Genomic DNA, 23,785 nt, shown 5'->3' with positions numbered 1-23,785 from the left:
TGTGAATGGGCTTGGGACTAAATACATGTCAGATTTATTTGTAGAATATGAAACATCCAGACTCATGAGGTCCTCAGGAAGAGGTTTACTAAATGTTCATAGAGTCAGAATAAATCAGGTGAAGCAGCTTTTAGCTCCTACGCTCCTCTCCTGTTGAACAAACTCCCTGAACACCGAAGGACTTTTGTTTATTTCCATTAAACTGTACATTTTACTCATTTTATTGCCTTTATCTTAATATAGTTTTCACTTTTATTCTCCCTTTTCTGCCTTTCTTAATGACTTCATTCTTTTTGTATCCATCTATCTATCGATCGATCGATCGATCGATCCTGAAAAGTCAAATCGCGCTTCCGGTTATTTGGCCCTCTCTGGGATCCGTAGCACGTGACGGTCAGCTGACAAATCCGGAAACGTCGAGGAGGCGCACAACAACAACACACATCTTCACACAAACTTTAGATATTCTCATTCTTTTCGGAGTTTAACGATGGAATCGACCCTTGAACAGCATCTCGATGACACGTAGGTTAAAGACGCTCTTTGACTGAGTGTGTTTGATTGATTTCGTGCCGTTAAAGACGCCTTTTGTATGTTTGTGGCAGCATGAAGAACCCGGCGGTGGTTGGAGTGCTCTGCACGGATCAACAAGGACACAATCTGGGCTGTAAGGAAACACATCTACAAGTTATTCATAACGAACTGGTCGTTTAAATTAATGTAAAAGAGAAACATCTCTAGTCCGATGGTCTGACGTGCCGTCTATCCCCTGATTACCTTGCAGTGTCACGCTTTAATTAGTGTAAACAGCAAATAGACTCCAGAGAGATTCCCATTGGTCGTATATTGAATAAATAAAGCAATAATCTGTGGGGGAACGATCATATGAGAAAGATATTTTTCTAAAGTGATGCCCGAGTAAAATGTCTCCAGAGCCTCACCAACAAAGCACATATTCAATTCAAATTTAATTCTTAGGCGGTTTTCTAGAGAAAAACACAACTATTTCACATGAGCAAGCAGAGGAGACGTGGGAAGTAAAAACTCACTTGAGAGTGAAGAAAGAAAGAAGCTCGGTGCAGTAAAGTTCTCCCAGCAGTCTAAAACCTATAGCAGCTTCACTAGAAAACGATCCAGAGTGACCTGAATCGACTCTCTTCTCATTAGTAATGTGGGTTTTTGCCATTGATCACCAATCTTAAGACAGTAGCTTTTACCTTTTGTTAACATGTGCAGTAACTGGACACAAGCTTAAGTTTAGTCCATCCATCATCCATACTGATTATTATCCATCATGTAATGGGAAGACGACTGATTGGCTTCGAATTCATTCTGCAGAAAATGAAAACAAAGTTAAACAAGTTATTAACACATCATCTTTGTCAGCAGTCCTGCAGTTGATTTGTTTGTAAAACCACTATGTGTAAGTTATTGGACAACAACTCATGTATTCTTTTTTATTTTTTAATTGAAGTTATGGTGTAGTGAAATGGAGGGCAGATGTCACCTGGATGGATTGCCATCACAGAGCTAAGGACGATTTAAAGTCACAATAAGACGATGTTGCGTCATTTTCTAAATACTTCGGCTTGATGAGCTTGGTGGTCCCATGGTCTTCAATTTTTATTTACCAATAAGACAAAGACATTGACGCATTTAAACGACCGTCACTAAGTAATAAATGAGTTTCAACCTTTGCTGTTCTCTTCAATGTTCTGTTTTCTGTCTAGGCCGGGGGTCCTTGTCCGATGAACATGGCGGCGTCGTGTCTGTTTTGGCCAAACAAGCTTCAGCTCTCACCAGAGACCCCACAGACAGCCCGACAGTGTGTCTGGAGTCCGAGTCAGGGTGAGCGTGGACCTTATTGCTTGACTGACCTGCATCTCTCTCTCTTTTCCCCTCCTCTCAGTGGATTTGAGTGATATCTGTGGGCTTTTGATTAATACGTGAGGAGATCAATAACTCCAGAGTGAACCGCTGGAACAGATCCAAGATCAAAGATTGCGAGTCGATAGTTTGCGCCTCTTGACTGCTCAAGGTCGTCGCTGAGCGGTTGTGCTTTGTAGCTCTGCTGCCATCTGAAGGCCTCTGGTGTGTGTGGGTGTAACTTAAAGTCTCAATAATCAGTGTGTCAAGAAGTCGTACACAGGTGACTTAATAACAGGAAACAAAATGACAATGAGGTCAAATCATCCAACATCCATCGGTAGAGTGAAATCCAACAGTAGAAGCTGATGAAACGGATGAAGACCAGCGTTTCCAGCAGGATTTGCATGAAGCGACAGCAGCAGCATCACAGTAACATTAGAGGATGAAATCAAAGAATTGTAATGAAGTAGTTTCTATTCTTGTATAAAACGTCATGCAGAAAACCCACAAAAGTGACATTAGTGTGATTAATCCAATGGTTCAAAGTCCAGAGGTCACAGAAAACCTTTGTTCATCCATCAAACTCCAGAACTGATCAAAACTCCCAGTTCTGGGGCAAAGCTGATAGAAATGATTTAAAATGTGGCAGATCAGGTAAAAGTGGAGCTTTTGTTTGATCTGAGAGACACACCTAATGTGAAAAGCTTGTAGGTTGGAGTTCACGGCGAGCGGATCGCTGTGTGTCTGCATTACGGCACCGCCGGCAGGGAACTGCACTACATTCCTGGACCGAAGCCAGAAGGAGGAGAGAAAAGATGCTTTCTGGAGTTGTTGTGGCAGTGAAGCGGGAGAGGTCTAAAATTAGAGCTGCAGGATCTGAGGCAAGACTGCAGGGGGCGATGTGGAGATGCTGCAAGATTTCCTGAAGTGAAGCTGCTCCCAAGTTTTGCCACAATGCAGCAGCACAGAGGAGCACGTGGATGAAATGTCCTGCAGGTGGAATCACCTGCACCGTGTTTGTCAGTCTGAACATTTCTGGGTTTTGCATTAAAATGCATTAGTTTTCTTTTGGACTTTGGTAAAAATCGAATTGAATGTGAAGTAACTCAATATACTAATGTTTTCATCCAAGACTTTTCAGAATCAGAAATGGATTTATTGTAAAACAGTAAATGAGTGCAAATAAGAAAAAAAAAACTGTGGCAAGAGAAAAAAAGTAGAAGCAAATTTATGAATTAAAGTGTCCAAGAAAAGGTATTCACAGGGAACTTTTCTTCAATTTTGGGTTTTTTGTGGTTTAAGCACTATTAAAATTCATCTTGGATGTCAGACCACAAGCACTAGTAATAATCCAAAGATACCTGAAAACAGTCTTAAACAGATATTGTTCATCGTGTGTTTATAGCTTCTTCTTTTTTCTCGATAGAAACATCCTGGTGAGGAGTCATGGGACCATCACAGTAGCAGTTCACAAGATCGCTTCTTGAAGACTTCAGGACTCCTGCAGGAGTCTTATTGTGAAGAAACTCGAGTAAAAGATTCACAGTCGAAGCTCGAAGTGTCTGATTATATATTTAAGTGCTGGATTCTGTTTAAATTCCTTAAAAGCAACAATCTGTCATTAAAGGTATTTTGATGAAATGGTGGTTTTAACTCAGTCACTGTGTCTGCATCTTGGTTCCCCCCCCCCCCCCCCCCAGTTATTAAACTTTAACCTGACTTTCTGCTGCCCTCTCTGTGTTAAGTATTCATTAAATTCTCCTTTGCTCATCGCGACATGGATAACCAATTCATTTTCTTTGGCTGGTCTATGACTTTGCAAATGACACCAAAAAAACCAAACTGCTCTGAACCCATGAACTCTGGACTTGTCAGTTGAAGATGGGACATGTGGTTGTCAAACAAGCGCGTGCCAATGTGTTTTTTTTTTCATTGTACAGAAACTAGAAACACAGGTGTGATCACACTCGTGCACATGTTGCCTCTGCAGCTGATTGTTCAAACCGCAGAAATCTGCGGCGCTCAGACCGCAGAGGTGGGCTTTTTTGTTGTTTTTTTCCCCCCTCCTCCACCCCGTGCGCCTTCGGATGGGGTTCAGCGCTACGTCTCGGGTCACGTGACTCTCCTCGGCGAAGGCTTCTCCTCGCTGCGGCTCCTCCGCGCGCACACCGGAGCGATGCTGAGGCTGTGACCGTGTGTGTGTGTGTGTGTGAGAGAGAGAGAGAGATGCGCCCCGGAGCTCTGAGGCAAAGTTATGGCCCGGTCATCCCCGGAGGAGAAGGTCCCGCCGCAACCCTTGTCCGGCCCGAAGTGCCCCTCCGGTGACGCGCACGCCCTCCAGGGACGCACGCGCAGCCGCGCAGCCACAAATTATTACGCGTCAAGTCAAAGTGATTGAAATCGACGCAAGGCAGGTCGAAGACACAGGTATGTGCTGCAGCTTCTTCTATCCTTTAATAAAAACCAAACTGCTGTCTTCATCATGGTGAATAATTCCGATACAGATTTAGTTTGGATCTTTATTTGATTTCTTTTAATTGTTAAGTTTTTTTTTATATAAGCATCTAATTTAAATATTTCTTCCACTAAGTTATCCCAAGGACTTAAAAACTTTTTCAACCACTGTGCGTCAGAGCAGCCTTTTTTTTTTTTTGTTTTTTTTAAATCAGGCGTCTTATGGCATCGTTTCTTTTATTTTTGTCCCCCCCCCCCCCCCAAAAAAAAGTCTCTGTGCGCCTGAGTTGTTCTCATCTTCTTCCCCCCGGTGCTTGTCTCTCTCAGTAATGCAACAGGCCTGCAAAGTCAAGATAACGACTCACTCGCTGCTCCACACGGTGAGACCACCCTGTTCTCCCCCCATAATACGGTTTTGTTGCTGCATGCACCTTTAAGCCAAAAGCCTCCTCCAGCTTAGACACCCTGCATTTCATACGTAATCTCACAAGTCCACAGGCACAAGTGAGGCTCTCCAGGTTTTGATTGTGTTTTTTTTTTTTTTTGGATTGATTAAAAGTTAATGTTAATAAATCCGTGAATACATGAGATTCTTTTGATGAACCAGACATATGTAATTGTTTTTGGCCCACTTTGGCTCTGGTGTCAGCTGCTCTAAAGTAGGTTACTGACAGGTCTCCACATGCCTGGATTGCCTCATTAACTATCTTGGCAATGGGTTGAAGATTTGACAAAGTTCTTTAAGTATTATATTGGATGCTGACAGTTAACTGTGCATCCCGCGTTTACGCTGCAGTGTGAAATACACTTTACAGACTGGGACTGCAGAAGACGATCATTTTACCTTGTGGTCATGGGAGGTTCTACACACACACACACACACACACACACACACACACACACACACACACACACACACACACACACACACACACACACACACACACACACACACACACACACACACACACATATAAATATATATATATAATGGATCTGTTACAGTAACATCAGATCCTCCTTTGAAGACTTTTACGCAAAATATCGATTGATTTTCTGTGTTGAAGCATAAAACACAGTCAGACCTTTTGATTTTTTTTTTGTTTTGTTTGAGTTTTTTTAGGCTTGAGAGAAGTGTTAAACATACACATTGTTTAAAACAATCTTTATTCCAAGTCAAAGCAGTGATAAGCCTTGTTACAAGACATGATAACCAGGAGAGACTCGTCCACCGGGTATGAATGCTCCGGTGTTTTTGTTTTTGTTTTTTGCAGAACCGTCACTGTCCAAACAAACTCAACACTCCTTAAAAAAACTGGCTGAACTTGGTTGGTGGCTATTATTGGTGTTTCTCTCTATGGGTGTGAATGTTTCCTTGAGTAGCTGGTTGAAGTTGAAGCTGGCACAAGTCAGCAGCAGCGAGGCATCTCCATCGGGACCTTTGTTCTTGTACTCTCTCGTTATCGCGGTGGGATTTTATAAGTATTTTTGTTTTTGCTCGAAAGCACGAGAAGCTTTTCGAGGTGTGAAGAATTCGCATTTTGGATTATGAGCATTATGAGATTAAAAACTCCGGTGTGTCTGTTGCTTGGTTTTTGTCGTAGATATAAAACCTCGATGCAGCCGGTGTTCCAAGTGCCCTTCGACCAACCTGAGAATGACACTCAGTAAATTGGACTCCTGAGTTTCCTCCTCACCTTCAGTGCCTTCAAGGCCAACGACCGAGGTGACATATCAGGTACTTCCATCAGAACCTCCTCCCTCAAACACAGCGACTGAACGAGCCAAGCGGAAGATAAATGATGGCACGTTTGAATTTACTAGATGTTTCTATTCTTTTATTGTTGTATTGATGATGTGATTGGGGGGGGGGGGGGGGGGTTCTCCAATTCTCTTTTGCAGCTTTAACAAACACACTGTTTTGGGTAAAATCTTCAAATTGAATCATGACAGCTCTCACACTCAGATTGAAGGAGTACAATGAAAAGTTCAAGTTTCAGTCAAGTGAAGCTGCTGATGTGGAGACAAATCATTGTCTAGAAAAGTCAGAAAAATTTTATTTTATGAGAGTGATTAAATGTAGATCATACCTCAGCGTGACTAACGATGTCAAGCGTTTTGGGTCGGCCCAAAAAAGCGCTATAAAAGTGACATCCAATTACTGTTTTGGAGTTTTAGTAGAGAAATATTGTCCCGCTTCTGTCTGATAGATTCTGTTCACTGTACTGAGTCATTTCAACGTGAGCTTTTTCTCTTCATGATGCACCAAACGACTTCCCTCGTTCAGTTCAGCTCTGGACTCGTCGACAGTGAAGCCAAGCCGGTGTGGCGGAGGCGTGATAGTTTGTCGTATTCTTTCTGATATGTGCCGGCCCTTCGGTAAAAGACGTGTAGGCGGACGTGTGCGATTTCAGTAATGATCCTGACTTTCCAGATGTGCGAGCTGCCAACACCAAAAGCTTTTCAGGAGTGTCAGCTCATCAGAGGTGCATTTGTGTGTTCCTGAGAATCTGAGTGGACGACTTCAAAACACACATTGGACCAAAAAAGACTCGTAGAGAAGACAACAGTGTGTGTCTGTTGTGTTCATGTTTCACATTTTATACCATCATCATCATCACAGATAATTAGCGCTGCTCAAACCTTTTAACTGCTACATACCGCAGACTCTTTTGTTTCCCTTTATACTTTCAGTTGTCTCGACGATGAGTCACTTTTTTTTCTTCTTTTTTTTAAATATGCGTCAGTGCGAAGCCAAATATAATAAAAACATGTTACATACTTGTACAACAAAAAGTGATGTTTTAGCTTCTTTGCTTGAGTAAAGTACACGTTCTGAAATGACTTTTTGACTATTGACACACAAAGCCCTTTGAAATCATCTGTCACTCTCAAGCCTCAATACAGAATAACAAACTACTCACTACAAATGTCTATAGAATGGACATATTTTCTCTAACTTGATAGGTTATTAATGAGGCTTTTCCTGTGCGCTTAAGACTTTGAAGCTCACTTTGATTTATTACAACATAAACATCTCAGTTCTGCAGATCCAGACTCCAGAGTTATTGGCTGGTTAGATAGAGGGACAGAGCAGCAGCAGGTCTCAAACCTCCAGTTCCACTGTCAAGAGGTCAGGCAGGACTGGACAGAGAAAGTGAGTGCAGAGAGGAGAAAGCACAGACGACAGGAGAGAGATTGCAAGTTTTTTGCTGTCGTTCAATCAGATTTGGAAAAATAGAGACTTTTAAATTTCAAACCTCCAGTCTGTGCCAGAACAGAGAAAAACCTTAGTGTGTAAATTTAAAGTATATTCTGGCACAATGTCAGCGGTCCGGCCCACTTGAGCTGAAGTTGGTGTGTATGTGGTCTCCTGAAGTAAAAGTGGAGCTGCTGCAGATTTAATAGTGGATTCAAAATACTTCACACTTGTCTTCATTCTTGACTCGCCTGTCGCTCTCTCACATCGTGGAGGTGAAAAACAAATAGAGATTTGTTTGACATCGTCTCGTTGTTTAAAAAAGAAAACATTGTGACTCCATAAATGAGATGTATGTTAGATAGCAGCCGAGTTCGGACGGCATTTCGTAGAAACCTTAACACTGGAGGAAACGACGACAGTGGAAGTCGTGGAGAGCGCGTCTCAGTGTGAGCGGCGTTAACGCGGCACAACAAAGTGGTGAACTCCAGTCCCAGAGGGCTCAAACCCTGAGACTCTCTGCACATTCACAAACATGCACTCAAGCACACTCTGAGGACAACTTGTTAACGGCACATGGAGGGGGGGGGGGGGGGAAATACTTTGCTCGCACTACACTGGCCCAATTCATTCCAGTTTTAATCCGCTCTACGCTCTCTGTTTAATTTGGTCCTGGCTTCTCATACGTGGCTAAGTCAGACTGAGTCAGTGATGCCGGATACAATAGGCTGGCGATCTACAGCGTCCATCACCAGACTTCACATATGTTTACAACGTGGATCCAGACGGGAAGTTTTGATGCAGATGTTCACACAAGTTTTAATTGCACAGTTTAAAAAAAATTTATTTTATCAAAACTATGTTGACTCAGAAATGTTTACATACGAGGAATAATCATCTTTTTTATTTTATTTTAATTAAAACATTTTATAAAAGCATTACTTCAGTAAATGTTATGTAATTATGCTGTTCAAACAATAAGTGCACTCCAAGTGTGCTACCTTTTGGGACTCATGGTGAATTTACACTTTCACACTTTTCACAGTAAGTTAAGTACATAGTACATAATCGTACTATCTCTGTTTGACATAAGGTGACAGATGTGAACAGGTATTTCCTGCTTTTATGCTTCTGGTAAGTTTGAGTAAAAATGGGAAATGGAAAGCTTGAGACCCACAATGCACCATCAAGAAAGAAAATCATGTTGCTTCGTGAGAAAACACGTGAGATTTTACCTTTGCTCTCAAGATGAATTTTGAGCTGAACATGGCCCCCTGAGCTAAAATATGATTGACACTCCTGAGGTACCAGAACATCCTCTCTTTCAAGAAATTCTTCATACATGAACAAAACTCCCTCCTTACCAAATGACTGTTCTACCCACATAATGTAGTGTTGAAACAAATTTTCCATGAAAAAAGATGTTTTGATGTCTTCCTCTAATGCTTTATTTATAGGAATTAATGTGCACAATACTGACTTAAACCTTAATCATCCCTCATTTGATCATTCGTTACTCCCACAGGTCTCGCCATGATCGAATACAGGTTGTTTTTTTCCTCCAAACTTCCCTTTCACTGCTCGTTTCTTTGCAGGATGCGATCGTCTTCATAGACACACACTGTCTGTCTCCGACCAGACGACTTGTGGTTAATATTTGATCAGAGCACACTGTGGAGAAAAAGCCATCTCACTACTCTACACTGGTAAAATAATAACAATGACGGCATGTTAAAGTATAAATGATGCATCCCCGCTAACAGAACACATCCTTTAGTGATTCAGGTCGGGTGCTTGAAGATTAGGACATAAAATATATCTATATTATAAACACAAAATGTCTCTGCTCCTATTTAAAAGGCTGCAAAGTTTTTCATACTGAGTACATGTACTCAGTTCTGCCTTACATTGATAATTATACCTGCTCGTACTTGTTGATGTTCTTTTCATCGCAAATGATTTGTGGGACTTCCAAAGCTTCTGTTTCATTTTAACGAGGCTTATTATTAAAGCTGCTGGCACAAGTGGAAGCCTTCTGAGGATCCATAGTGAACACTTTCCAGGAAGACTTCGATGTACTTCAAGGTCACACGCTGCCCGTTGGGATCTGGAGACAAACTGCAGCACGGCTGGCACAAAACCCAGCCCCGGACAGATTGTTTCTCAAGCAGCTCGCAACAGGAGCAAAGAAAGTTCATTTCACAGAGCTTTCAGCACTGCAGCTTGAATCGTAGATATACCATTTATGCACGCATGGAGGGGATGCGTCAACACTCAACAAAACTAATCTAAAATCTTCCTCTTTACCTCTGCTAATTGATAGATTTCTGAATAAATCCTCTTGTAAAGTCACTCTTTATGGATCAAACTTCTGTCAGTTGGTTTGAAACATCATCAGGGCACATTCTGCCCCATAAAGACACTTAATATAAAACGTCCAGAGACGCATCGTCTGGTGCAGGAGATGTAATAAAAGCAAAAGAGGTAGAAGAGTAACCCGGGTTAGTTGTGTACTAACGGGCGGTTTTCACAGCTCAGTGGCTGGAAAGTTAATGCAACATCCCCATCTACTGTCACTCGCCGCCTGCATGTTCACCGCGCCGTAATGATTACAAGCCAATGTCGCCGTGGCCCTATAAAATCCTGACCTGACTCACGCTCATTGGTTTCGCGAGAGTTTTTACATGACAAGTTTTGCTGATATTCCTTTATTCTGAAACCCTAAATATTTCTGGAAAAAGAATGAAATGATGAAAGTTCCTTTAAAAGCTTCCATGATCCTTATTTAAATGAATCACTGTGTCTGATGTTTCTTTCGTGTCTGAAAGTTTTAGCAGGTCATCATGAATCTGTTCAGGAAGGACGCCATGGGCACAAAGAAAGAAAAGGAGAAAGACATCCAGTACGAGGACCCGCCTGACGGAGGCTGGGGGTGGATGGTTGTGCTGCATTGCTTTCTGGTGAGTTCTAATCTAATATACGCTGCTTATTTACATTTTAGTGGTAGTTAGATTCCCAGTCCGGCCACTGGGAATTAGTTTGGGGTTCAAGAGCTGGTCGTCTGGCTCGGCTGGTCGTCTCTCAATCAGAAGGTTGGAGGTTCAATTCCCCATCTCTCCTTGTCCACATGTCAGTGAACCAGAAAACTGTTGCCAGAGCACCTTGCATGTCAGTCGCCTCCACTGGTGTGTGAATGTGATTAACTAAATGCTTAAGTGGTGGAAAAGTGCTTTGTAAGTGGACTCTATTTGCTCAATGACACTTCAGTATATGTCTAGACAGGGGATCGAACCTGTAACCTTTCAATTGAGAGACAACCCGCTCTACCAACTGAGCCATGGCTACAGCTATTACTGTTTTAACCATGTTAAGTCTGTTGTGCTGCATTTTAACCTATGGACAATGTTCTACAAATAATGCTCTACAAATAATTATCATAAATTAAAAATAAAACCCCCAAAAAAAGAAAGTATTTTGCAGTTTTCAAAAGACACCCCACAGCATCTTTATATCGATTCTGTACCTTCAGGAAGCAAACCCAACCAGAAGTAATGTGGAACTAAATGCCTTTATCTCTTAACAGGTGAATGTCCTCGTGATGGGAACGCTGAAAAGCTTCGGGATCTTCTTCGTGGCTTTCCAGGACGAGTTCGGAGGCTCAGCGGAGAGCATCAGCTGGATCGGTTCCATCATGTCCAGTCTGCGTCTGTCTGGAGGTCTGCCGGCCAAAACGACTCCTTTATTCAGATATATTTTTTTCTGATTGTCACTGATGTAGAAGCTTTGTAGCTGTGTTGACTTTGAGTTTCCCTCCCGACACCTCGACAGCGCCGCTCGCCTCTGTGGCCTGTGCTAAGGTGGGAACCAGAGTGACCTCCATCGTGGGAGCGGTGCTGGTGAGCGGCGGCTTCCTCATGAGTATTTTTGCCAGCAGCGTGGTTTTCCTCTACATCAGCATGGGCGTGGTAGTGGGTGAGTTGGAAGTGCTTGACGAGAAAATGTCCCGGCTGATTGTTTTCGTCCGTTTGTTCTGACGACGTTCGCTTCTCGTAGGAATGGGTTTTGCACTACTTTACCAAGCCTTCTCAGTGGTCACGGCTCTCTACTTCCGGAAAAGATTAGCAACAGCGTACGCGATCGGGCGCTCCGGGATGGGTTTGACCTTCGCCCTCGCTCCATTCACTCAGCTGCTGCTGGACAAATACGCTTGGCAAGGTAGGCAGGATGAACGTGTGAACGAGCGGAGGCGCTGCAGCACGCAGGAGGTGTTGAACTCTTCCTGTCACCCACAGGGGCGATGCTGATCCTCGGCGGTCTCATGCTGAACCTGGTGGCGTCCGGGATGCTGCTGCGACCCATCAACGTGAAGCCACCGCTTCCCAATGCTACCTCTTCTTCCATCCAAAAGAGTCCGTCCCTCTCGGTCAAGAGCTCGGCGGAGAAGGACACGAAGAGCAGCTGCTCTCACCTTTCCAACGGCATTTCCAAATCAGACTCTCACCCTCCGCCCGCCCCCTCCCAGACAGACTGCGAGCAGCCGGAGGACCGATCCCCGAACCCCGAACTGACCAGACTGGTCCTGAACGGCGTTAACGGCCACGAGGCGCTCCAGAGCGCCGGTCAGTGTAAGTCCACGAGTCCAGATGGCTCGGCGGAGATCAACAGCAGCATGAATGGATCCACCATTATTGGATCACACACCAGCATGCAGAGCGAGGTGACGGTCCTGAAAGCCAAAGTACTGGATTTCTCCTTGCTGAAGGACCCGTTTTTTTGCATCTACACTTGGTCCCTGGTCTTCAGTCAGCTGGCCTACTTCATCCCCTACTTCCACCTGTCTGCCAGAGCCAGGACTCTCGGCATCGATGCAATGGACGCCTCCTTCATCATCTCTGTGGCAGGTGAGTTTGATATTCGTAGAAATCGAAGATTATTTGCTCTTTTGTTCGCAGACCTGTCTTCCCTTTTAAGCATGTACATAAAGAGCTTTGGTGGCTTTGTCCAAACTTCTAATGTCTTTTCACCAAGCTGTTTTTTTCCTATCTTGGTTCCAACGTTAACTGAGTCCATTTGGAAATGCAAACAAACAGATGGACAAAGACCATTCGAAAAAGCAGATTCAGTCTCCTTCAGAGCAGATATGGTTGGCGGACAAACAAAGCACAGATAAACAGAAGACGGACGGTGTCAAAGCTGCTGACTTGCAGCGGATCTTTGTCGATGATGGTGTGTGCAACAGAGGAGCCGCTGGTGTGAGTCCAGATTTGGATGCTGGTGCTTTTGAGTAAAAGTTATACGGCAGATTTAAAGCCAGAAGATTCTGTGGCCTCGTCTGCATTTAGATCTTAAAACACAGTGTCACAGAAAAAACAATGAAATGAAATGTGATTAATTTTAACAGCAAACTGGCATCAGATTTTTCCATTGAAACTCTGAATCTGCCACCAGTGTCTTTCATTTTATATTGTACTTATTCATTAAATTTGCTGTTGCTCAGAACTGGTTTATTTTATCAGTGAAAGGTTGCCTTCATGTCTGGCAGTGACGGTGAAGTTGCCCAGGTTTCTTTAAGACTGGATCTAAGAAGTGATGCAAAAAAAATAGTGCTCAACTTCTAGGCATTAATTATTTGTGAGCTGCTCAGGCTCTGCAGTCTTATGTAATGAATGTGCTTACATAAAAGCTGAACTTTGGTCCACTGGCTGGGACGGGAGGGTTCAGCAATATGCCATTGATGAGGCCACTCCATATGAGCAGAAAACAGCATTAACATTTTGACCACATGTGCGTGTAAATCTGTAGGAGTGCTTGGTCAGGCTTTGTGAATTATTGAAGTGCTCCAGATGGGGCCGGGCGTTTCACAGCCACACGTTTCACTTTTATAATCTGCCCCTTGATAGTCAAATGTCAGCCGGCCGGTAGAAGCACGGTTACCTCTAATGAAAAGTTTCTTTTAGAGGGGCATGATGAAACATAAAATCAATTTCATTATTGATGTTTTAATGGAAGAGATGCTGCCTCAGCAACATTAGGGACGCTATAGTATAAAAAGTTAGAGTTGGTTGGTTGGATGAATTAAATGCTTTTTGGGGGGCTTTTAATGATTTGGTTCAATAGAATAGAATAGAAATACTTTATTCATCCCATAGGGCAATTCTTTATACCATTGCTCCACACAGACTAAATAAATAAAGGAACAGAAAATCATAACAAACATGATTTACTGATCCCGATTAAGATGATTTTCATTCAGCTTTATGAAAATAAAAGATCTGTTATTATAAATTATCATGTAGAGACAGCAAATTACAAGATTAGTTGTCAGCACTGGGTTGCAGTCGAGAGTTTAGTTAGTTTAGTTTAGTTATTTCATTCATTGTAAAAAGAAAAAGAAAATTCAATTCAATACAGAATAAACGTTTTCAAATTCCTGACTGAAAGGGAGCAGAAAGAAGATTAACTTATAAATTCTGCCCCTTTATCTCAAATAATCCTTTCCATTGAAAAAAGCAAACAAGTAGAAGTGTATAAACAAGACGGCCTGCACAATATCCACAGTAAACCAACAAACAAGAATGAAATGAGTGAAACATGGACGTCAGATCATACAGAGTGAAATTCACTGGATACTCTGGAGTGAATGAATCTTTTGAACGAGTCTCCGTAATGTTTCTGTGACTCAAACCTCTCCAATAACTCACTCAGATAGGTTTGGTTCCGGCGAGCAGCAGTGAGTGACAGACCCTCCCGGACTCAAACACGTTTGTCCCGTCACATTGTCTGGTCACGTGCGCTGTAACGAGGGGGAAAGTTAGACAGAGCTAAAGAGACGGGGGCGCCGCTCGCACCACAAAGCCGCCATCCCAACGTCCCGCCGTCCCGCTTTCTCCCGACCCGGCGCTGGCCATAAAGGCCCATTGACTTAGCGAGGGGAAGGAGAGGCCACTATCATCCGGGCCCGTCTCTTCGTCGGCCCTCGGTCGGCATCGCCGCGGCTCGCCGGCGTCGCTAAGCAACAGCTTTGCCGAGTGAAGTTGTTGGCGGGGTGACAAGAGGGGCTCCCCGCTTTGTTTGGGCTGAGATCTAAAGTGGCTGATACTTTGCAGAGGAGCACTGAGGCGGCAGTGCGTACAAAAGAAGAGGCAAGACGAGCAGGCAGCAGCTTCGGAGGAGCTGGGAAAACCAACATGCCTTTTAAGAAAGCCTGCGCTTTCATCTTCACAGCGAAACGGAACAGGAACTCCATTCGCCCCGCAGCCCTCCGTGGATTTAATACAGTCACTGACTTCTCTACCTGTTACCTAATGGCCGAGAGTCCAACAGATGAAATGTCCCTGGTGCTCTGTGTTTCAGGTGCTATTCAGAGAGGCCACAAAATTAAACCCCATTGTGCCGAGTTTGAACAGGAACAGCTGCAGGACTCGACCAACCTGCTGAGGCCAAAACACACAAACAAACTCACATTCGTGTCTGAATGCAAGCAGGGGACACCCCGGGACACGTCTCCAGTCACCACAGGAGGACACATAAACACTGCACAGCTGCCTCATGTCATCTCCCTAACCTCGCTGGAGGGAGACGCTGTCGGTCCCGTTATGTAAAGAGAGCAGAGGTCCTCAGTGACGAGGCTTTAATTCAAAGGATGGGATGGAAGCAGCGGCCGCTGCACACGCGGCATGTGTGTTAGTGATGCGCACAGTTTTTTGCTGCAGAGGCCGAGTGAAGAATAGGTAACCCCGATCTGCACAGAACCAGTTTGCTTCCATTGATCAGCGGCTCAGCGCTGCCTGCTTGTAGCTATTCCTGCGCCGGTCAATACTCTACTGCAGTTTCCGCATCGCCTATCACGTTCCAGTTGACCTCAGCAGAGAGCGGTCCATATCTGCCCAGTCATCATACCCCGAGTGGAGCAAACAGCCAGCCAGGCGGCCGGCGTGGACTAGCGAGTAGTTTGCAGCGTGTTGAACAGATGAAATGTGTTGTCGCCACCAACTGCTTCTGGCATCCCGTCCTGTCGGGACAGGATCGAGAGGAGCTTCACCGCCGATAATAATTCAGACCTTTGAATTTCTGCAGCTTCTCGTCACAGTCCTCCTGATACCACATGCAGACACAAGCATAGTCTTCCTACCTACGCTACCTTTTAGAATGCACATATTCAGTACTTAACAAGCAAGTTCACGAATGCACACAAGTCTCCACCTGCACCTTGAGTCTGACTGGTCATTCACCTGCAATTAGAAGTAATCCCTGCAACGACTTGTCTGATATGATCAAGAACGTCATCAACAACTCAGCTCAACATGTCGATGACTTTAGTTCTGCTGCACGACCGTGTGCAACTTCACCGCAGTGACGAACTGTACCAAAGTCACAACATTTTCATTAAAATTGGCTTTATGCTGAAATTTTTGTCATTCTGTGTAATACATACTAATAATAAAACATTTATTTTGCGCAACACTTTTCAGGATACTGAAAAGATAAAAAAAACGACTCAGAAACAAACACTGAATAAAAGCAGGTATACAAATGTCTCGACAGTTAAACATTAAAAGCAATCTTTAAGAGTTGAGTTTTTTAAAAGAGACTTTAATGTGTGGGAAGTCAAATCCCTGGCTTTTACTGTTTCACTGCTTTTAATATTTAACCGTATATATCACATATACTCTGCGCCACAACAAAGAAAAACATTTTTCTACACAGTCAACGCAGGTGCATTTGGCTTTAAATTTAAAAAAGGAAGAAAAGAAGCAACTTGAAAGTAGAAAAACAAAGAGTTAAACACGCCGTCTGTATTTTACACAGTATTCATACTCATGTTAAGATCATCGGTTAGTGAAGCACCTGTTTGCTCTTTCTCGAGCTGCTGAGAGACAGAAAACTGAAAATATCTGTGCCCTAATGCACCTCCTCATTTCTTTCCTGACTTTGTTGCAGGTATCACGGAGACCATCGCCCAGTTGGCTTCGGGCTGGATGGCGGACAGAAACCTGTTCCATAAATACCACTACCACAAAGCCTACCTGATCCTCTGTGGCCTGGTCAACCTGCTTTCCCCGCTGGCGACCTCCTACATCCTACTGATGGTCTACGCCATCTTCTTCGCCATCTTCTGCGGCGGCTACATGGCCCTGCTGCTGCCCGTCCTCGTAAGGAGAGCACACGCTTCACACTGATTATTTCACCCCGACTACTCATCCACAGATCGTGTGTGTGCTGGTGGTTTACCACGGTGAAGAACTCTTGATAGTGAAAAGACCCATAATGCAACAGTTATAGTGAGAAGATTTTTAGACATTTTACTGTATCTTGCACATTGACATTGACTTTACATTGAGATTGTAGTCATTTCTAGTAGAAATTATTTGATTTGGTGAAAATATATACACTTTCACCTCTTATACTCTGCGCTACAACAAAGTAACACTTAATTTTAAATTAAAGGTGATTATGACACTGTTTTCTAGGTTCGGGCCACGAGATTGGTTGAACAAACATTATCAACATGAAAACAATTTACAATAAAACACCAATTAATAATGCTTAAAATGCAAAAGAATGAAAAGTAAATGTAAAACAAGCGGTAGTTATACAACATCCAATAATCACTGTTTGCATTCCGATGCTCACGGGAGCAGTTATCTGAGTGTTCGCATCAAATATTTGGGTATTAAGACTAAGAGCAGCTTCTACAGGTTTTGTTCTTTCTCTGGAATCTGAAGCAGGTTGGATCTAAATGTCCCAGAGACCAGAAATGTAAATTTGACCTGAAGCGAAATACCTTCACTTTTAACAATACTTACACTGCTAACGATTAAAAACTTATCATGTTACTTCAGACTCTCGTCTCGCCTGTTTCTACATTGCAGATTAAATTCCGGGGATAAATTAAGGATAAAACAGGTTGTTTTTTTCTTAAAATAAATTGATAAGAATTAGTAAAGGTGCTTAAAGTTTCACAGAGTCTACTGAGGAACTACAATCAGCTCTCGGTGTGACTCAGTTTCCTTGTATCCCGCCACCGTCACGCAGTTCTTACATTATCGGTCCGTATTTTATCAATCTTTCATCTGAAGTGATAAAAAGTGCATGCGAAGTGGTTCCATTACGTCACCGAGTCACCTTGGAAGAGGAAAAGTATCCGTGAAGCCTGGGAAATGTTTCCTTGACGAGCGTTATGGGCGGGGCGGTGCATTAGGTCAGGAGGGGATCCGGTGACCTCGGGTTTTCACCGTCGATGCGAAGCGTGCGTGCAGCGCCACCGTGTCAGTGGTGCGGCTGTAAAGGACACGGGACACGCCCCGAAGGAAGATCTGTTATCACTCAGTGAAGGTTGATTATTGTGTTTCTCTGAATCAAACAATTCAAGTGTTCTCAAGCAGATAAATTCCTTTTTTTTTTTTTCTTTTCTTTTCAAGAAAAGGTATTATATTTGCTGATACTGTCTAGATAATACAAAGGAAATGGACTATTCCAAAAACAGCATGACTGCTGGAAGTAAATTTCGGTCCCTTTTTATTTATTTTTGAATAGCGAAGCAGTGAACTAAACTTAGAATGACAGTTATTAAGTTGCACTGCTGCATTTTTTTCTTTACTATGCTTCTCTTTGATTTGGACTTCAGATTTTATGCTTTTTTTGCAATAGTTTGACAAATCTGGAATCTTTTTTACCGTATCAACCCTCTTTTAGTCTTTTACTCATCGTGAAAACTTAAAAAGACCCACCCAGTCATTTTAAAGCTTTTTACAAGTAACACGTTGCCTTTAACTAGACGTGTTGAGAGATTTATGCCTAAATTGACAAATCTATTGACCTACTGCGCCTGTGTGCTTTGGAAAAGTTGAGTCATGTTTCGAGCGCTCTGCACTTTGAATGCATGTAAATTACAATGAGACTGTTTGGAATGACAAACAAAGAGAAGCATGACCGTTACTGTGTCACCATGTGTCAGGATAAACTTGCTTTTTTTCGCCCTGCAGGTCGATCTCGTGGGATCTGAGAAACTCAATAACTCCATGGGCTTCTCCATGTTCTTTGTTGGCCTGGGCTGCCTCACGGGGCCTCCGCTGGCAGGTGAGTGGATCACATCATGGAAAACCTCCAGGAGTCAAACATGTGCTAACCTACTTTTTCCCAAATTCGCACAATAACAGACACATAATGTGCCACATGTGCAACGGGCTGGCGGCCACAAGGGGACGTTTGTACACGTGTTTCTGTGTGTGCGTGCGTGAGTGAGTTTGAAGCTTCATGTGTGGGTATCCTTTTCTCTGAACATCACTTTTTTTGAGGGGGGGGGGGGTTGATGTTGTAGCATGTTTTTTCTCAGGGGCCCAAAATTCCAAGTAGGGCCTCAAAGTGTGTGTCTGCCTGCCTGTGTGTGTGTATGCAGTCACTGCAGAGTGTGAAAACTGAAACGGACAGGAGAAAAACAACCTAAAGTTAGCGCCGCCCTCAGTGCATACTGGAATTTTGGGTGTGCTTCAACCAAAATGTATATGAAGGTAACTGGGTCAAGTTTCATTCTGCCTTGGAAGAAACTGTAGCGAAGACCTTAAGGCAACAGGTCGGCGGCGTTCACCATGACACGCCGCGTCACTTTGACTGATGGCAGATTGCCCTCGTCTCTCTCACAGAGCTGTTTCTAATCTGGCATCAGTCCTTTGTTTCAGGATTTCAGCGTTGCATCAGATTGCTGCAGATTCCTCCTTCTGGTTGACTCGCCAGGTCAAATAGCACGACCATCACAAATCTGTGTGACACCTGAATCACAAGGAGCACACACACACACACACACACACACACACACACACACACACACACACACACACACACACACACACACACACACACACACACACACACACGTTTGTTTTTGTAAAGAGACTGCAGGTGAGAGTGTGTGTGCATGTTCCTCGTGATTCAGGTGTCATCCAGTTTGATAGTCCTGCCAGTTGACCTGTCCAGTCATCCACGAGGAGTCGTCTGCCTCTTGTTACAGTATTTTAAAGTTGCACCAGGTTGTTGTAGATTTCTTCTCGTGGTTGACTCGTCAGGTCAAATGGCTGTGACTATCAAACATCCGAATGACAGCGTGAATCACGAGGAACACACACTCACCTGCACCGTCTGCACAAAAACATGCCACGGGGGTAGAAAACCTCCTCTTGTCCTAATTGGTAACATTTGGTTGCAGTTAAAGCGAGGGGAACCTTCAACCTAACGACTGGGTTGTGCAATCCCCTCAGAGGAGCTGATAGATTTTCGGGGGTTTTAAAAAAAAATGCAACTCCTGACTCCTTCTAAGGTGGTGCAGAAATAGCATGTGGCTCTGTTTACCGTCCCCGCTGTTTAAGGAAGAGACGGAGGGTTTTTTTCCTTCAGGGAACAGGCGTAATAACAGACTCTTCTGGCGACAATGACCCACTTCTTCTTAATGTCGTCCGACGTGTTTGCGTCAATCACAGTCCCTCGGTTGAAGACGAGTGCCAACAAAGTCACCCGCATGAAGCTACAGCTGGAATGAGACTTGAAAAGTATGTCAAGGTTCATGTCAGAAGGGGGCTTTAATGCACAGAACCAGCATGGGGAGGTGGGAAATACCCAGAAGACTTGAGAGGTTTCGGGGAAATCACAAGTGGCAACGTAAAGCGAGTGTAAACTTTGAGTTTTTCTCTAGTTGCACTTTCAGTTAAAAACCCAGCACATCCACACGAGGAAGAAAATCTCCATCAGGTCCACAAAGATAGCATCAGTCAAGGAGAAAGAAGTGGTGTAGACACGAGTGTGCATAATATGCACTGGAAATATCTCCTATCCATCACTGTCAAACACTTCGGCCAACCTCAAGCCACCGTTTAACCCTCCACATGTCTGCTGGTGTGAGAGGTCACCGCAGGCAGAACCAGCTCGGCCTAAAACAGGACGACCCCGCCCAACAACAACGACCTGAGTTTCCTTTCTGGCAGGCAGCCGCGCCGCTGTCCACACCTGAAGTATCGCTTCACGTGAACGCTTGTATCGTATGTCTGCGTTTCACATGTTCCGTTAGAAAAGAGAAAAAAATAAAATGAAATCATCTTGACTTCTGACTGACCTGTTTGAGCTTCGTTTTGCAGCCGGGAGAGAAACACTGAGTGAAAGCAACACGTGCACAAGTAGAAACGTAAAGAAAATGTAAAAATGGTTTATTGTTAATTTCCCCAAACACATGAATGTTACTCGTCATTGTGATTCAACATCATTTAGACAAACAGTATGTAGAGATAGAGTTCAAATGAGTGTGGGTTCCTTTGTTTCTTTTTGTGTGTATTTGTATTTGTATATGTTTCATAGAACAAATTACTTATGAGGATAATAAGAATGATAATAATAAGAATGATAATAAATAATAACAAATAATAATAAATATATTTTCTTCATTTCTGTAGTAATTGTTGATGAAAATATGGATATATTCATCACATATACTCTGTGCCCCGATAAGGAAAAACCTTAAAGTTTCAATTTAAAGGTTATAATGGCACTATTTGCTCCTGAACTAAAACCTATTTTACACTCCTGCGTTAACGCGTCCCCGTGCTGTTTGTTTGTTTGTTTGTTTTTCCAGGCTTCTTGTACGACTACACTCAGACGTACGACTGCTCCTTCTACCTGGCCGGGCTCTGCTACCTGCTGTCCTCGCTCTCCCTCTTCCTGGAGCCGCTGGCGCAGCGCTGGAAGTCCAGGAAGAAACTGCTGCAGGTCAAGAGAGCCGAGAGCAGCTGTAAGACCAACGGCTGCTTCACCCCCGACCGCCTGCAGAACGGCGCTGTGTAGGAGTGAAGGCCTTCCGTCCTGAACCAACACGCTCTGGACCGCGGGCCTGCACGCCTCGGGCCTCAGACTCCTGCCTAAAGTCGGGACCTTGATGGTAATTTCCCACAGGAGGGACCAGATGATGTCCACAAGCGAAAAGCTGGTGACCAGAGTGTGATTACCGAACCTTTAAAAAAGCCAAAACGTCAGTGGTCTTCAGCATACTTCACCCCGTCTGACTCCAACGCTGAGCACATTTTAAAGTCAGCAGACTGAACTTATACTACGACAAACTCTTAATTTTATTTTGTCACAAACTGCAGTTTGATTGCACATCCAGCCACAAGGAACCAAACTTTGCAGTGGACGTCGAGATCCCGTTTTCATCCGATTCTTCGACCGGAAGCACATATCCCCCCCCCCCCCCCCCCCCCCCGAGGATGTACGTTTCCCTCATGTTTTCGTAAAAACAAACAAACAAAAAAAAGCCTTTTACCTGTATCTGTAAACCTGTACTCACTGATATGCACTTTGGGCCAAATTGTGATTATGCTGCATGACATTTATTCCGACCTTTAACTGCCAGATAGCCGGGACATCGGGCGGCCGCGCGACCGCAGCCTGCACCGACAACACAACAACCTGTAATCTGTTCATCCGAAGCCAAAAAGGCCCAAATAGTTCCGACGAAGCTATTGCAGGCATGTGCAAGCGTCTAACCTGTACTCACTCACAGTGGCGCACTGATATTCGTGTATTTATATCTTTAATCTTGACGTCTCAGACACTTTTTATATCGATCATCTATCGCAGTGGTATTTCATACGGGCGCCAACCTCAGTCGTTGGTGATGAGATGTTTTAACCCTTTATAATCCGCCAGGCATGTTTTTCCTTTCAGCTGCTGATCTGCAGAGTACTGATAGTTTTTGAATATTTCGCCTCCTCATACTGGCTTCAAGCAAGTCTGCCTGCACTTGGTAATATTTACCTCGTTTTTCAAACCTTTTATAACTGCAGTGGATGGCCGCAGGATGCAATGTCTCACTTTCACAAACTATAGCGTCTATTTGGCTGCTCCTTTTTTATATATACTTATATATATATATATATGACGCTGCCACAGTAAGCCGGTGTAACCTGCATATTATGCATGGATAGTTTTTACACACAAGACTTAACTACCAGTTCACTCATTTTTTGTAGTTAAATACAATTATAACTAAATTTTTTTGTTTGTTTTTAAATGACACTTCACCTGCTTTCGTTCAGCTTTTCACGTTTTAACCCGCGTTTGATGCTCATGACACTGATTTTTAGCCTGTAACACTTGATCACCTTCAATTCAAAGCATTTCCTCTCAGCCGACACTTCGTCTCCTTAAATCTACATGTTGGAAGCATTTAAACAGATTTATATTGATGGCACAAATACTCTTTGGATTTGTTCAGTTTTGACCTTTTTTTTTTCCTGCAGTCACTTCAGGCTCATTGCACCGAGCTGCTCTATGCAAGTGCACTCACACAGAGATTCCTTCTTTTAACACACACACACACTCATGTTTCAAACCTTGATGTGTTTTCTACATATAACATTGGGGCCGAAGGACACCCGAGCCGACGAGCTCAACTCTGACCAGCAGGTTTTTTTCCCTCGTTGCTGTGTGATAAAGTTGTGCGTCTCTAAAATCTCTGATCAGCTGTGCTGGTGGCGTGACGTTCACCACATCGACGCACGGCGCCCTGACAGGACTGTTGAAGACGGCTGTGTAGACTCTACAGTGCCTGCAGGCAGCCAGTTAATGGCAATGCAAACTTAATGTTGTGTTTATACATGGGATTCTAATGGGTGTTGAATCTTTTTTATATTCTAGAGGGGTTGTTTTTGTGTGTGTGTTGTCAGTGGGCTCCTTGTTTTTCACCAGTTTGCCTTACAAGTTCATGTATCTTTTACTAACTTTTCAGTAACGTCGGCCAAAGATCACACTAGTTGCTAGTCAAGTACTTTTGTACATTGCGTACAATTCAAGCTGCGTCTGAATCCGTTATAGTCCTGGTTTAATTGAGGACAGTGCCAGAATCTTGTGGATGTGTTGCTGTGCTGCCCCCTTGTGGCAGCAGGGGGTTTCTACTTCAAGAATCCTGTCGCAATTAGCACCAAATTATTCCCCCTCAGCTCGCTTTCACAATACAGAGCAAGGCTCTTTGTATTGTTTCTATAACGACAGTCACGCACAAAAGCTCTTCTGGCTCACGAGTTCCATTCTCCACCGGTATGCTTGTGTGATTCAGCTCCTCTGGACATTTTCTACCGTAATAATTCTTCTATGAAAAGTATCCGATGCTTTAAGAGTAGATTTGGATTTGGGTTGTGATGCTTCTTAGTTATTGGGATACGTTAAGGAGCTGTATGCTCGAGCAATATCTGGAAATAACTTTGTGTACTTTTTGAACACCACTGA

General features: G+C 43.6%; 2 protein-coding genes across 2 annotated transcripts; both read left to right on the top strand.

Annotated features, from left to right (window-relative positions):
• Positions 1 to 405: 405 nt before the first annotated feature.
• Positions 406 to 3,644, top strand: lamtor5 (late endosomal/lysosomal adaptor, MAPK and MTOR activator 5). Its single transcript, XM_080468861.1, has 4 exons — positions 406 to 525; positions 606 to 667; positions 1,731 to 1,848; positions 3,296 to 3,644. The coding sequence occupies exons 1-4, from the start codon at positions 491 to 493 to the stop codon at positions 3,354 to 3,356; spliced, it is 276 nt and encodes a 91-aa protein (XP_080324987.1). The 5' UTR covers positions 406 to 490; the 3' UTR covers positions 3,357 to 3,644.
• Positions 3,645 to 5,657: 2,013 nt separating this feature from the next.
• slc16a4 (solute carrier family 16 member 4) lies at positions 5,658 to 21,790 on the top strand. Its single transcript, XM_080470546.1, has 10 exons — positions 5,658 to 5,791; positions 5,928 to 6,061; positions 10,351 to 10,482; positions 11,106 to 11,238; positions 11,351 to 11,494; positions 11,576 to 11,737; positions 11,815 to 12,423; positions 16,463 to 16,674; positions 18,508 to 18,601; positions 21,138 to 21,790. The coding sequence occupies exons 3-10, from the start codon at positions 10,366 to 10,368 to the stop codon at positions 21,344 to 21,346; spliced, it is 1,680 nt and encodes a 559-aa protein (XP_080326672.1). The 5' UTR covers positions 5,658 to 5,791; positions 5,928 to 6,061; positions 10,351 to 10,365; the 3' UTR covers positions 21,347 to 21,790.
• The last annotated feature ends 1,995 nt before the right edge of the window (positions 21,791 to 23,785 follow it).

Source organism: Lipophrys pholis (genome assembly GCF_963383615.2).
Source record: "Lipophrys pholis genome assembly, chromosome: 8".
Classification (NCBI taxonomy): Eukaryota; Metazoa; Chordata; class Actinopteri; order Blenniiformes; family Blenniidae; genus Lipophrys; species Lipophrys pholis.
The sequence above is the reverse complement of the archived record's forward strand: the minus strand, read 5'-3'. Positions and strand labels throughout refer to the sequence as shown.

What these genes read in the sequence shown, in the direction of transcription:
- lamtor5 (XM_080468861.1), top strand. Translation starts at nt 491, where the DNA reads ATGGAATCGACCCTTGAACAGCATCTCGATGACAC. An exon ending in GAACAGCATCTCGATGACAC is followed by an intron (nt 526 to 605) that starts GTAGGTTAAAGA and finishes TGTTTGTGGCAG; the next exon opens with CATGAAGAACCCGGCGGTGG. An exon ending in TGTCTGGAGTCCGAGTCAGG is followed by an intron (nt 1,849 to 3,295) that starts GTGAGCGTGGAC and finishes TTTTCTCGATAG; the next exon opens with AAACATCCTGGTGAGGAGTC.
- slc16a4 (XM_080470546.1), top strand. Translation starts at nt 10,366, where the DNA reads ATGAATCTGTTCAGGAAGGACGCCATGGGCACAAAGAAAGAAAAGGAG. An exon ending in TTGTGCTGCATTGCTTTCTG is followed by an intron (nt 10,483 to 11,105) that starts GTGAGTTCTAAT and finishes ATCTCTTAACAG; the next exon opens with GTGAATGTCCTCGTGATGGG. An exon ending in CTTCATCATCTCTGTGGCAG is followed by an intron (nt 12,424 to 16,462) that starts GTGAGTTTGATA and finishes ACTTTGTTGCAG; the next exon opens with GTATCACGGAGACCATCGCC.